The following is a 13,638-nucleotide window of genomic DNA, read 5'->3' as shown; positions in this document are numbered from 1 at the left end:
GAACACACCTGCAGCCCATTGAAGGACCACAGGTGTATACAAAGTGGAATGCAGAAGCATATAGAAGTAGCAAGTAAAGAGGAAGCAGCAGAAGGAGGATAGACCTGGGAAACTTGTGCAGAGAACATTTTAATACCCAGGACTGTGCCGGAGAACGAGAAGCCAAGACGCCGACAAAGATTCCGGGAGTCCAGCCTGTGAAACTGTGCAGGACAGGGAACCCATGTAAAGGAAGGTTGACAGCAGGCGCTGCCGTGGAGCGCAGGCGGAGCTGAGCACAGGCCAGTGTGCTGAAGGAAGCACCCAGTGAACAGGCTTTCCTGCTTGGGGAGAAGCCGACAAGAGGAGCTGCCCGGGTCCTATTAAGTGTTGGGGACACTGGACCCACCTGTGCGCTACAAGGAACCGCGAGTATAGTAGCGGTCCACGAAAGTAAAACATTTGCATTCATTGAATACGGAACGGAATGATATATGCAAAGCTGTATTTATTGAATACCAAACTGAATGAAATAAGCAAAACTACATATTTTGAATACCGAAGTGAAAGGAAATTCAAGACTGTGCATTCTGAATGTTGAATTGAATGAAACAGCACAACTGCTAACAAAGAATACCAAATTAAATGCACATAATAAACCTGCTAATATTGAACTCAACTGAAAGAAAATAGGAAACTAAGTTGGATGAAGGACTGACTGCAGAGTTGGAAGTCAAGACTAAGAAAGTGCTTGTTTGGAGCTGCATTTGAGAAACCATCTGTGTAGCTGAATATTGAACTATTCACGGAGAACTCAAAGTTCCTGGTTGCATGACCTGTAATGGGTGGATCGTGCGATCCAAGAACTGCCCCCAGACCAGGAAACGCTTACATGTTTAATAAGGAACTGCTGAAAGGGAATGCAGGTTCCTGGTTGCGTGACCTGTAAAGGGTGGACCGCTTAGTGTAACAAGTGCGCGAAGACCAGATAACCCCTGCTTACTAACAAGAACGCTTGCTACTGTGTCAAAAGGAGAACTACCATTGGTGCATATAAGAATGGGGAAGGGAACCCTGAGCTGTAAAGAATTGTTGAAACTCAGTTAAAGACAGAGCTTAAAGATACTTCTTCTTGTGACATCATTGGATATTGAACTTGAGGAAGGGAACCCTGAGACGTGTTGCCCTTGAACTATATTGAACTTGGGGAAGGGCATCTTGACATTTACAAAGGTGTGGAACTTTTTTTTACTTCAAGTCCAAAAGAAGGTAAATCAAACATTGTGGTGAACTTGTTGACATTTAGGGAAAAGAAGCTGAAGATTAAACCCAAGCTGGAAATAGCTCAGAACTTTATTTTTGGAACACTGCTTAGTTTATGGTTGCCATTCCTACACATTTTGTCTTAGTTGTGAGGACAAGCATAGGTTGTGGACACAGGCAGACTTTTCAGTTGAACTTACACAGACTATCCTTAGTTTCTTTAGGTATGGAAATACCACCTTATCATAGGGAAAGTTGTGCCTTACACCATCCTGACATGTTCTTTAATATAAGCCATTTGTTACACATTGAATCTATTGTCTGCGTCTCCTTCCATGATGCCGACCTCACACACAGGTCTGAGCTTCTTCCAGCTTCCTTTTCAGCTCCCCTTCCCCAAGTTCAAGAAAATTCCACAAAAGTTTTGAGATTACCTTTTTCAAGATCAAAACAGTTCTACAAATCCTAGGGGCTCTCATCCCCAAGTTCAAGGCACCACAGTTCTACAAATCCTTGGGGTTCCCTTCCCCAAGTTCAAGGCAACACAGTTCCAACGAAAAGGGTCTTGAGGCTCCAGTTCTCAAGACAGCATTGCAGTTCATCAAATCTCAGGGTTCCCTTCCCCAATACTTCAAATTGCCAACTTAAACTTGGTTTCAATGTAGAACATAACTCCAGATCAATTTGACACTCCTGGATAGAATTAACAGTTAACTTAAATTCTCCTTCTCCGTTTAATTCAACAATGTCTTTAGTTTTCACAATCGAGGGCTCCCTGGTCTAGGCGCAGTTGTCAGACCACACGGTCCGCCCATCACTGGTCACGCAACCAGGAATCCTAGGTTCTTGAGCCCACACAGGTTCTTCTGTTTTTGTTCCTGTGCACAGATTCACACTCACTTAGCTTCTCCTTGTCGGCCACTTGGCGTTATATAATTCTAATTGTTCTTTTATAACACGCTTAATACTGGGTACCAGTTTCTAAGCGTGAGTTAAGTTTCACACTCAATTGGCTTCTCCTGTTTAGCCTCTTGGCTTTGCCACAATGTGTCACATCTCCTTTTGCCAGTCTTTGGCCTTGCCATACTGTATTCAATTACAAAGTTCACTTCTTGGTGGTTTTATATCTTCCCCTCCTTTGTGTCATGCTCCTTTGCAAATTTTCATAATTGCTTTCTCATTTCGTACGTTGCTTTCAAATGGGCACTTTCCCATTCATCTGTTATCGGCTCGTAGCTTTGCCCACAAAGTTTCCATTCAGTTCGGTAGTCAATATTCATTATTATTTACTTTGTCACTTAACTTCCATTCAACTCATGGCTTTGGGTTGTTTTCACTCTGTGCACGCTTTTCTGCTCATTCGGCATTCGTCTCACTTACACAGCCCCCTTTGAGCGCCCCTTCTCGAGTGGCATTCCTGCTCACTCACTGCTCTCTGGCAGTCTTTTCGGGTAGCTACGATGGTCCACTGCCGCTATGCCTGCTGACTTGCCTTTGGCTGCAAGCCCCGCACGCACTTCTGGTGCTTCTGTGTTCGCCGGCAGCTCCACTTCTCTTCCGCGGACGTTGGCAGTGACTTGCTTGCTCTTCCTTTGCCCGCAGCTCCAACTGCGGCTTTGCGACCACAAAGGCTCCCACACATGCGGAATTCTAATGGCCCAACTTGCCCTGTGCTCCTCAGGTCTTCAAGACCATCTGCTGGCGTCCTGGCTTCCCTTCAGAACCCAGCATGGCTGCTTCCTCTTGAACAGGATCCCTTGCTGGCCTTTCCCACTCTCAAGATTAGCTGTCTTTTCTTCTTCACTCTCACCTGAGGAAGAAGTTGCATGGTCTGAATCTGATGGCTCAGCAGCAGGGTCTGACTTCTTGCTTTATGAAGAACCCTTCTTCTCGAAGAGATAGGGTCTATTCCGGGAGGTAACTACTATGCCCTGGAGAAGTATAAAACAATAGGACAGAATGGCTCCCCCCCCCCACCCCCCTCCAGCCCCTCCCTGGCAACAGCCCAAGAAAAAGGGGACAAGCCTAAGGCACAAAAAACCCTATTGATGTGGTTTGGTTGTGTTGAATGTTACTTGGACCAAAAGGTAGGTTACAAATAGCAGAGTGGAGGGAAACGTCCACAAGCAGGTGTCCAAAAGCAGGGTGCAGGCAAGAATCCACAAGCAGGGTGGAGGACAGAATCCACATGGGAGCCCTTGGATAGAGGCAAGTTCACAACAAACTAACAGTTGGCAGGATGAGAAGTAGCAGGAAGAGAAGCACAAGGAAGTGACAGGAATACAAGGCAGAACTAAGCAGCTGAAACGGGAGGCGACATGCAAGGGGAGTGCAGGCTGAGAGAGGCAGGAAGAGGATAGAACAAGTAGCGGGAGGAACAAAGAGGAACTAGCATCTTACCGGGGGAAAGGGGCAAGCAGGGTTGCAACTGCAGGGAACAAAACGCTGATAAGAAATAAACTAGACTGCACACTCAGTACGGCGCAGAAGCGTAATGGAACACTCTGTGTCCACCTGTTCCTGTGCTTCAGAAAAGGTGCGCTCATGAGAGTGTACCCCCTCCTTTCGGGTACAGGTACCAGGTTTACCTGGGTGAAGGGAGTGGAAGCATTCGATAAGCCGTTTTGCCTTGATGTTCGAAATAGGCTCCCAGGAATCCTCTGAAGAAGAAAAGCCCTTCCATCTTATCAGATATTGCAGCCTTCCTTTCTTGTATCTGGAATCGCATATCCTTTCCATTTCATACTCAGATGAGGGATCAGTTCTCCGTTTCATAAATGGTCTCTTCCTTTGATATTTGTCTGGAATTAAGGTCCGTAATAAAGAGGCATGAAACGCAGATGTATGCGTTGTAGATCTTTGGGTAGGCGTAACTTGAAAGCCACTGGATTTATCTGTCTGATAATGAGGAATGGTCCGATGTATCCGGGAGAGAGTTTTGATGGTCGGATCCACCAGGGAAGATATTTAGTAGATAGCCAAAGGGAAGAACCCACCTTCCAGTCAGGAACTTCCCTCCTCCGAACATTGGCTTGTGTGTGGTACCATTGTCTGCTCTCCTCCAGGTTCTTGTAAGCCTTCTTGTGACAGACCGAGATGGAAGGGAGGTCGGAGGATGAAAACCTGGGGAAGGGAACGAACAGGGATGCTTTCCGTAGAATGACTAGCATTATTATATGAAAATTCAGCCATAGGCAAAAGATCAACCGAGTTGTTTTGTTCAGCATTCGTAAAACACTGGAGGTATTGCTCCATTGTGTGGTAGAGTCGCTCTGACCATTGGATTGAGGGTGGTACCCCGGGGTAAGAGCCCTGTCAATCCCAAGTAAACCCCACAACCAGAACAGAGACGTGTATTGTGTTCCCCGATCCGAAAGAATAGTGTTAGGAAGTCTTCTAACCAAACCACGTCCTGTAAAAAGCTCTGGGACTGTAGGTACTCCCTTAACAGGGGAAACATTTGCCACTTTAGTGAAGCTGTCCACTGTAACCATAATAGCCGTGTAGCCTCGAGACAGCGGGAGATCTACCACAAAGTCAGTAGACAAATGCGCCCAGGGTTCTGTAGGCAGTGTAGGTTGGACTAACAGACCAATAGGTTTAGCAGTAGAATACTTGTTCATAGTACATACTGGGAAAGATGACGCATAACTCTTTACATCTTGATTGATGGAAGGCCACCAAAAAGACCAGCTTAGTAGCTCAGTCGTGGCAGCAATACCCTTGTGTCCAGAGATTTGGATATCGTGTCCACAAGAGGGAACTTGGAGCTGAAGTGATCTTGTGGGAATGCATAAACTGTCTCCTAGGAAATACATTCCTTCTTTCTTTAAGAGTCTGTGTGGATCTCCGGAGGAATACACTTGATGTTCGGTGGCATGCTGTCATGATGCCTGCCCCCGGAATACCAGACCAGGCCCAGCAGCCCCGGAAGCAGGCATCATGCCACTTGGAGCATGCCCAAAAGCCCCAGTTAGGGGCTGTTTGGGTGCAGTCCTGGCGCCTATGGCGCCAGGCTCATAAAGATAAAGTCAGTCCTGGCGCCATGGGCGCCAGGCTCATTATTGATAACTTACTTGAAGCAGACCATGCTGCATACTCACCTGAGGCAGACCATGCTGCATGAAGGCTCAAGCCAAATGAGGCTTAGGAGGGACTATTTTACTGAAGGGACTATTTTGTTACTTGGGTGGGGCTGTGGAAGAATACTTACATGGATCTTCTTCCAAGGCTATTTAAACCACGCCCGGACAGCCACACGTGCTTTGCGTTATTCTGCTTGCTGCAGTGTAACGCTCACCGTGTTTTCAGCAGCTCCAGTCTTCAGCCACGCCCGCTTCAGTCCTGGGACTCCTGAAACAAGAAGAAAAGAAGGATAAAGGTTAGAACAGGAGTTTTAACTTTAATCCTTACCTGAATCCTGATCCATTTCGCCACGGAGCTGAAAGACAGAAGTCTTTGAAGCATCGCTTCGCATTCCTACGGCGTTGCGCTGAACTCACCTGCTTGGCGGTACTTCAGCATTCCATCACGCTCTCTCCATCTCGCGGCCGCCCTCCGACACCTAAGGAGACAAAGACTGCAAGGTGAGCAAGGGGAGAAAGCAAAGACAATACAAGTTACCCCCCACAAAACTTACCCGATTTACCACGGGGGTCTCACCTCATCTCGGGTCGGCACAGTCAAATCTGCTTCATCGCCGTACCCCGGCCTCTAAGGGGAAAACCACAATAGACTTACCTGAATCTTACTAATTGCCATTTGGAAATCTTCGACTGGATTAATCGGCAACCTGCAAGGAATCGGACAGAGTGAAGATCAGACATTTGAACTCTTATGAACAATTGGACTTTAGAGTCAATACTGGAACTCACCAATTCCTCTACTCCAGTGAAGTAACTGGTCATCAACGGGCCCCTGCGGTCGACGCAGGATGGAGAGCTCATCCTTCCAAACCATCAGGTGAGACTAAGGAGGGGACATCGAGAGTGATCTGTGGGAAGACAACGGGAGTGGGGAAGGTGGGTTGACACTCAATTCCACGGGTGGTTAATTCCTCTTCTCCTTTTCAGAAGAGTATTCCTGCGAGCCAGACAAACTAGGCTGAGCGGGCCAGTCCAGTCAGTCATCTCGGCGCTACACGTCACGCTGGTGGAAACAACAGCGGCCCAGTTCCGGTCGACGCCCCCGTGGGAACCAGGTGAGCGTAACACATTCGCCTCCTTAACCTTATGGAGAAATGTGGTGACTGAAAAGATGAATTTGTCTTTGTGGAACATGTTTTCTCACTGAGCCTTTACATTGTTATACACCGTAGGACTTTGTGACAAACTGTCCGCAAAAAGATTCTTGGTGCCAGGAATATAAGTGATAAAAAACTCAAATTAATCGAAGAAAAAGGCCCATATTGCTTGGCGTGCGTTAACACAGTCCATCTGCCAAAGGTTGCAGTGATATGTTTGGATTTCGAAAGGGTGGGTCGAGCATTGCTGAAGATGTATCCACTCAACACAGGCTAGTTTAATTCCCTCTCTATTGCCAAATAGTTGGCTTCCCTGGAGCTCAAGGTCTTAGAGTAATAGGCATTGGGATGTTAATTTCCTTCTAGGAGTTGTTTTAGCACAGCTCTAATGGCACCCGCTGAGGCATCTGTTTCAACAAAAAAGGGAAGTCCTTGATTAGATTGGTGAAGGATAGGTGCAGAACAGAACCTAGCCTTGAGACCTTGGAAGGCCCTTTCCGCCTCATCATTTTAAATGAACGTCGCATCCTTCTTCAAACGAGCGGTTATGGAGCGGACCAGTTCGGAATAATTCCTAATGAATTTTTGGTAAAGGTTTGCCAACCCCAAAAACCTCTGTATGTCTTTGTTAGAAGACAGACATCCAGTTAAGGATAGAGGATAACTTTCTAGGATCCAACTCTACCCCTTGATCGGATAGCATATAACTAAGATAAGGAACTGATGTTGCTTCAAAAAACACTTCTCATGCTTGGCTAGTAGATTATAGAGCTGGAGACGTCTACATGTTCCCTATGTTGTTCCAGAGTGGAGGAAAACACCAAAATGTCATCTAGATAGATGATCACAGGTAAGTAAAGGACATCGGAAAACAGCTGGTCGATAAGTCTTTGAAAAATAGAAGGGCCATTAACTAGGCCAAAGGGCAGAACCTTACATTCGTAATGACCGAGCGTGGTACAAAAATTCAGTCTTCCATTCGTCACCCGCTCGTATACGCAGCAGATGGTAGGCTCCTCTGAAGTCCAATTTACTGAAGATTTTAGCTCCCTGTACCGCTTCCAGGATGTTCCTTATAAGCGGCATCGGATAGTGATCCAGAATAGTGACTTTATTAAGGCCTCTGTAGTCAATACAGGGTTGGAGTTCTTGTGTGTCCTTCTTGGCTATAAAAAACAAGGATGCGCCCGCTTGTGACTTAGAAGGTTGTTTAAGCCATTCTGCAGGTTGATAGTAAAATACTCCTTTAGGGCCTTCTTTTCTGGTAAATCAAAGAATACATCCTGCCAAAAGGTACCATGGCATCCGGAATAAGATCTATAGTGCAATCTTCGGCTCTGTGAGGAGGTAAAGCCTTGGGAACCTCGTTCTTAAACAACTCTGAATATTCCTCATAATGCTGGGGAATGCAATTTACAGCCATTATTTTGTTGGACGAACAGATGGTAAGGGCTTCTGCTTCAGTATGTGCGACATTACAGTTCAATCTACAGTATTTCGGATCTGAAGGATACTGTATTTAAATACCAGTCAATAAGAGGATTGTGTAAATGCATCTAAGGGATTCCAAAAATGACTGGAAAGTGTGCTGCCCGGATCATATCAAATGTAATCCTTTCTTCATTACTGAAAATAGATACTTGCTGGGATTCTGAGGTATGAGTAATGAGTCCGGAACAGAGTGGAGTGCCATCGACTCCTTCCACCGGTTGATCTTAAGATTTGGCTAGCAGCGGTACCTTTTCCTTCCCAGCTCACTGTAGTCCAGGCTTCTTTCCTTAGAGCGAGTAGCAGTGATGGGACCAGAACTTGAACCCCGGCTAATGATCCCTCCTAGGACCGGGGTCTATCAGCCCAGGCTAGGGCATTTTCAAATCCCACTCTTGAACGGTCTGATGCTTTTGTTGTGGGCCTGAATGTGAAGTAGATTATACATGCATAGAGAAATTCCTTCAGCTTTTTAGGGGAGCTGAGGCCAGTCCCAAAGACGGAAGATCGGTATGATGAGTGTCTCTGGCAGCTACCAACTGCCGAAGAACTGTTTTCAGCCTTTAACCCCTGAACCGCCATTGATAGTCCTTGAACTGCAGAGATGAGCTCCTGAACCTGCTCTGCGGTAGCCATCGTAGTTAGGCCTTGCAATCTCTCAAGATTACCTGTCTTTTCTTCTTCACTCTCACCCAAGGAAGAAGTTGTGTGGTCTGAATCCGATGGCTCAGCGGCAGGGTCTGCTTTGTGAAGAACCCTTCTTCTCGAAGAAATAGGGTCTGTTCCGAGAGGTAGCCACTATGTCCTGGAGAAGTATAAAACAATAGGACAGAATGGCTCCTCCCCCCCACACCCCTTCCTGGCAACAGCCCAAGAAAAAGAAGAAAAGCCATAGGTACAAAAACCCCTACTGGTGTGGCTTGGTTGAGTTGAATGGTACTTGGACCAAAAGGCAAGTTACAAATAGCAGGGTGGAGATAAGAGTCCCCAAGCCAGTGTATGAAAGCAGGGTGGAAATAAGAATCCACAAGCAGGTATCCGAAAGCAGGGTTGAGGCAAGAATCCACACGGGAGTCGTCTGATAGAGGTAAGTCCACAACAAACGAACAGGTAGCAGGACGAGGAGTAGCAGGCAGAGAAGCACAAGGAAGAGACAGGAATGCAAGGCAGAACAAGGCAGCTGAAACAGGAGGCAAAAGGCAAGGGGAGCGCAGGCTGAGGGAGGCAGAAAGAGGACAAAAACAGTTGCAGGAGGAACAAAGGAACTAGCGTCTTATCCGGGGGGAAAGGAACAAGGCCCCCTTGTCACATATCTCCTCCGTCTCTCCTCACTTTCAGGGTTATGCAGACGACACAGCTCTCTTTCAAGATTCCTTCTCCTTCCTCCTCTCCCTCCTCTCATCCCCGACTGCTATTCAGTCATGGTGCGCTGCCAATGATCTCAGCCTTAATGCCAGTAAGACTGATATTTTTTTCCATTGGGACCCCCAGCTCCCACCCTCCCTCTGGCCACACTCTATGGGTCCTCTCCGGTCCCCCTCTTGTGAGGCCAAAAACCTTGGTGATATCTTTGATTCCTCTCCTTCTCTCTTCAAATTGCAGACCTTGCCAAGAAGGCCCACTTTCAACTGCACCACCTCAGAGGTATTCTCTTTCCTCATCTTCCCAATGTCTCCAGAGCTCTGGTCCTTTCTAGGCTAGACTACTGTAACAGCCTCTTCTTAATCTCCCTTTGTCCCCTTCAACTAATTCATTATAGGACTATGAGACTTACTCTTGACCTCAAGCCCAGGGAATGCATCTCTCCAGCCCTAATTTCTCTCCACTGGCTCCCGGTTGCTGCTAGGATCATATTCAAGAACCTCTGCATCATCCACAAGGCTTTCTGGGGTTTGGGACCTCACTACATCCTTCTCTCTCTCTCTCCCTAAATACCTCCCTGCTAGAGCCCTTCAGTCTGCTATCTGCAACTCCCTGCAAATCATGCATCCCTCTAAGCAAAGAGTGGGGTGTAGACGTCGCTCATCTGCAGGAGCCACCCTCTGGAATGGTCTTCCTGCCCCTCTCAGGTTTGAGCTGGATCTCCTTTAGTTCCGGAAGGTCCTAAAGACCTTCCTTTTCTCCTCCTCCTCCTTCTCTCTCTCCCTCCCTCTCTCCCCTGCTAAAACCCTCCCTCCCCCTCTAGGACTGGCCTCCTGGTTCCCTCAGTAATACAGGGTCCCAGGCTCTCTTTTGCAGTGTCCTTCCACGCCCTCTCTCCTTTTTTCCACCTGTGCTTACCTGCTCTCCATGGTACTTGCCATTGGGCCTCCCCGTAACACCTGCACTTCCCCCTTCACATTCCCTCCCACCTTAGCTCTCATCGCTCAGACCTGCACTTCCCACTTCCCTTGCACTTCTTGTTCAGCACTTGCACGATCTGAATGTCACATTGCCTAGTCGGAAAGTTATTTTATCTTTCTCCCTTGTTCCCCCTGACTCCCATTTTTCTTGTGGTGCCTTGAAACACCTCTTGTTGTATAGGTGCCTTATAAATATCCAATAAAATAAAAGAAATTAAAAGAAATCCCAGCTTTGTTCTTCGCAGACAATGCAGTTCTTCTGTCAACTCCTCCTATGGGTCTTAGAAGTACTGTGGAAAGGTTCTTGCGCAAATACAAAGAACCGCAACTGATTAATGCAGGAAAAACCAAGGTCCTGGTTTTTAGACCAAAACCTTCAAAAGGGCATGAATTGATCATTAGTGTGGATCGATGCAGGGTGGAGCAAGTTCAATTCTACAACTACCTGGGTATAAGATTAGCGAGAGTAGGTCTATGAACAGGCCATCTGGGTAAAGCTCGTAACAATCTGGAAAAGAACAGTGGAGCTCTAAAGTGTTCTTTTTGTAGATATACTAGAGGAGCTGTAACACCAGTCTTTGAAACCTATAGAATGCATGAAAATGCCTCAGCACTTTATGGTGCTGTTCTATGGGTGCTACGTGAATGCTAAGGCTTTAGTTACAGCAGAAAACACATTTCTTAAAAACGATTTTATGCTCCACTCAGGTAGCCCCAATGCACTTATCCACATGGAAACTGACATGCACCCTATAGGGGACAAGGTGGGCTTTAGGCCAGTAATGTATTGGGTACAATTGTTGGGCTCACCAGGTCTGGAGAGGTACAGGGAGGTGTTAGTACATGTTCTTCCTGGAAAAGCTGGCCATCTCCCAGCTGACCCTCCTCACTGAATCAGTTGGCTGCCTCCATGACTATCAGTCTGGCTTCAGAGCAGCCAGAGGCATGGAAACTACTCTCCTGAACACCCCTGAAGATCTGCTGTCTAACCTAGACTTCAGCTCTCGCTCGGTCCTCATCCTCCTTGACCTTTCCTCTGCTTCAGACACAGTCAATCATGCCACCCTGATGAACCGACTCCATGTGAACCTTGCAATCAGGGGTCTCGGGGTGTCTCTCCCCTCCCCCTCACTGGGTACCAGACTCCTACACGGCCAGTCTTCTTTTGCACAGCCTCCTGGCCTACCGCACACTTAGGGGGCGTAACTGTAAACCCTACAGCCCACTGCCTCCTGCACTAACCCAGAGCAGCACTGCCCTGGCTGCACCTCCCCTTCCCCTTTTATTGTCACACTTGCACGATCCGAATGACAAGGCCTAGTAAGATTGTTTGTCTTGTCCTCCCTATGTCTTCCCTCTCGTCTTGTGGCACCTATACACACTTGTTTACAGGCACGTTATAAATGCAATATCTTATCACATCAATGTGCTCCCATTGCCAATGTATGTCAAGAGATACCTTATTGCCCTAGACTTAAGTAGTTTATTGTCTAACCCGGCTTCTATTGGTAAAGATTGTGTAAATATGGTGAAAATTCAGGAGGCAGGTTACAAATTGGGTTTGGGTACAGGGTATCTATTAAATAAACCAGTATTCAGATTCAACATTATCACTCCGCCATATGCATGAGCACTTTACATGGAACTAAGGATTGGCGCGTTGAGTAGCCAAATTTACTAGAACATGCGGAAGAATGAATGCTAGTAACTGTTCGGTCTGCAGATCTGGTGAGGAAACGATTACACACTTTAAGCTTTTCTGTAATGGCTTTAAGACCCTGACAGTCATATACTTGAAGCCACTATTTGTGCTCACATTCGTAGTACCAACAAAGCAATGGATTATTGTAAGTCATCAGAGGACAGGAATGTTGTATATTTTGTGGCCAAATACTGTAGGAACCAGATGAATAAATCCTCCAGAAGTGAACCAGTAGGTTAGTCTTGTTTTTAGCCACACATTGATTTAGTTGGACTGAATTTTGTCAACTGCTACACTGATGTGTTTTCAAGAAAGCAGAACGTGTATTTTAGATTTGGAGTGAGTTATGATATACAGATTTTATAACCGATGTATTAATTTTGGGTGATATGCATAATTGTTTTAACGACAATGTATTGATTTTACCAGTGATGTATTAATTGTTGGTGAAATGTATAATTGTTTTAATTATGTTTTTTTAAATACTGTTTTGTATTTGATGTATCTTTGCCATAAAACTTATGTAGAATAAAGGTATTTTAACTGACTGACGTCACATGAATGGTGGAGTAACAACGATCTAATTTCGAGCCTGCATGCAGACATGGTGCACAAGTCATGGAATTGGCACATTTAGACCGCTGTGAACTCTACATACATGTACACTTCAGTAACTACAGTTTGGCAACCCCAGTGAAGTAATGTGAGAGGCATATTATCAAACCACAGACAGACTTTTTCTCATGTACAACCCTTGACTCTGTAATATTTCCCTGCTCATTTTGGTAAGTCACAGCTTATAAACTACAGGACTAGTGGTACTCTAAATGTTCACAGCATCACAAGCAATCACCTCAGTAATAGGCACCGGAACTCGGTCAGCCTGTCGTAGGCGTCGTCCAGACACTGAACGGTTGCGTTACTCCAGAGTCTCTCGGCAACTGCTCCTGCCCTGGGCCTGCGAAGAAATACAAGAGACAGAGGGGAGATAAAACAATAAGTCAAGACAATAAGAGAAGGCAAGATAATTGAATAGAGCAGTAGGCAATATTAAGACTGTTGCACTGGGAAGAGGCACCTCTAATGCTTTGGGGGTGGGGAAGCCAGTGAGCAACTCAAAGGTGACTGGAAATAAACTGTCACATGCATAGTGCCTGCAGAGGTGGGAGAGTGACAATGCTTAATTGAATGGTAACAGTTAGTGAAGAGTCTGTGCAAGGATGAGTGAAGAGGAGGCATGTGCAAATACTGCAATGGAGTAAGGGACCCTGCTTCAACCCTGAGGGGCATACAAAGAGATTATTGAAAACCACCTGAAGTGGCAATGCTCCATCTCTGTGGTGGGCAGGAGGGGCAAAAGCGTTCAAACCCTCAAGGTTAGAGAAAGTCAGGCGATGTTGAAGCCCTACTGGTGACACATACCAAATGGACTCATTCTATTCAGCAGATGGGAGGACAGACGTGTTGTTTTTCTTTGCATTCCAGGGCATATAATGACATTCCCAATTAAATATCCATGACTACATATTCTAGAATGCAACAAAAACTCAGGACTGGACTAGTCAGAAGGGATTGCCGTAGACTGGTGTTAAAGTCTAAGTAACAAAACTGATCTAGCAAAG

At 46.2% G+C, this 13,638-nt stretch overlaps 1 protein-coding gene across 1 annotated transcript in view; it reads right to left on the bottom strand.

The window, feature by feature from the left end:
* The window catches only part of HEXA (hexosaminidase subunit alpha), a 294,421-nt gene that overhangs the window by 85,748 nt on the left and 195,035 nt on the right, over positions 1–13,638 (bottom strand). Inside the window, exon 13 of the mRNA XM_069624622.1 lies at positions 12,870–12,974. Within this exon, the coding sequence (XP_069480723.1) occupies positions 12,870–12,974 (105 nt within the window). The remainder of the gene's footprint in view (positions 1–12,869; positions 12,975–13,638) is intronic.

Source organism: Ambystoma mexicanum, chromosome 11 (assembly GCF_040938575.1).
Source record: "Ambystoma mexicanum isolate Mex_15411 chromosome 11, UKY_AmexF1_1, whole genome shotgun sequence".
NCBI classification, from domain to species: domain Eukaryota; kingdom Metazoa; phylum Chordata; class Amphibia; order Caudata; family Ambystomatidae; genus Ambystoma; species Ambystoma mexicanum.
This window is presented reverse-complemented; position numbering and strand designations above follow the sequence as displayed.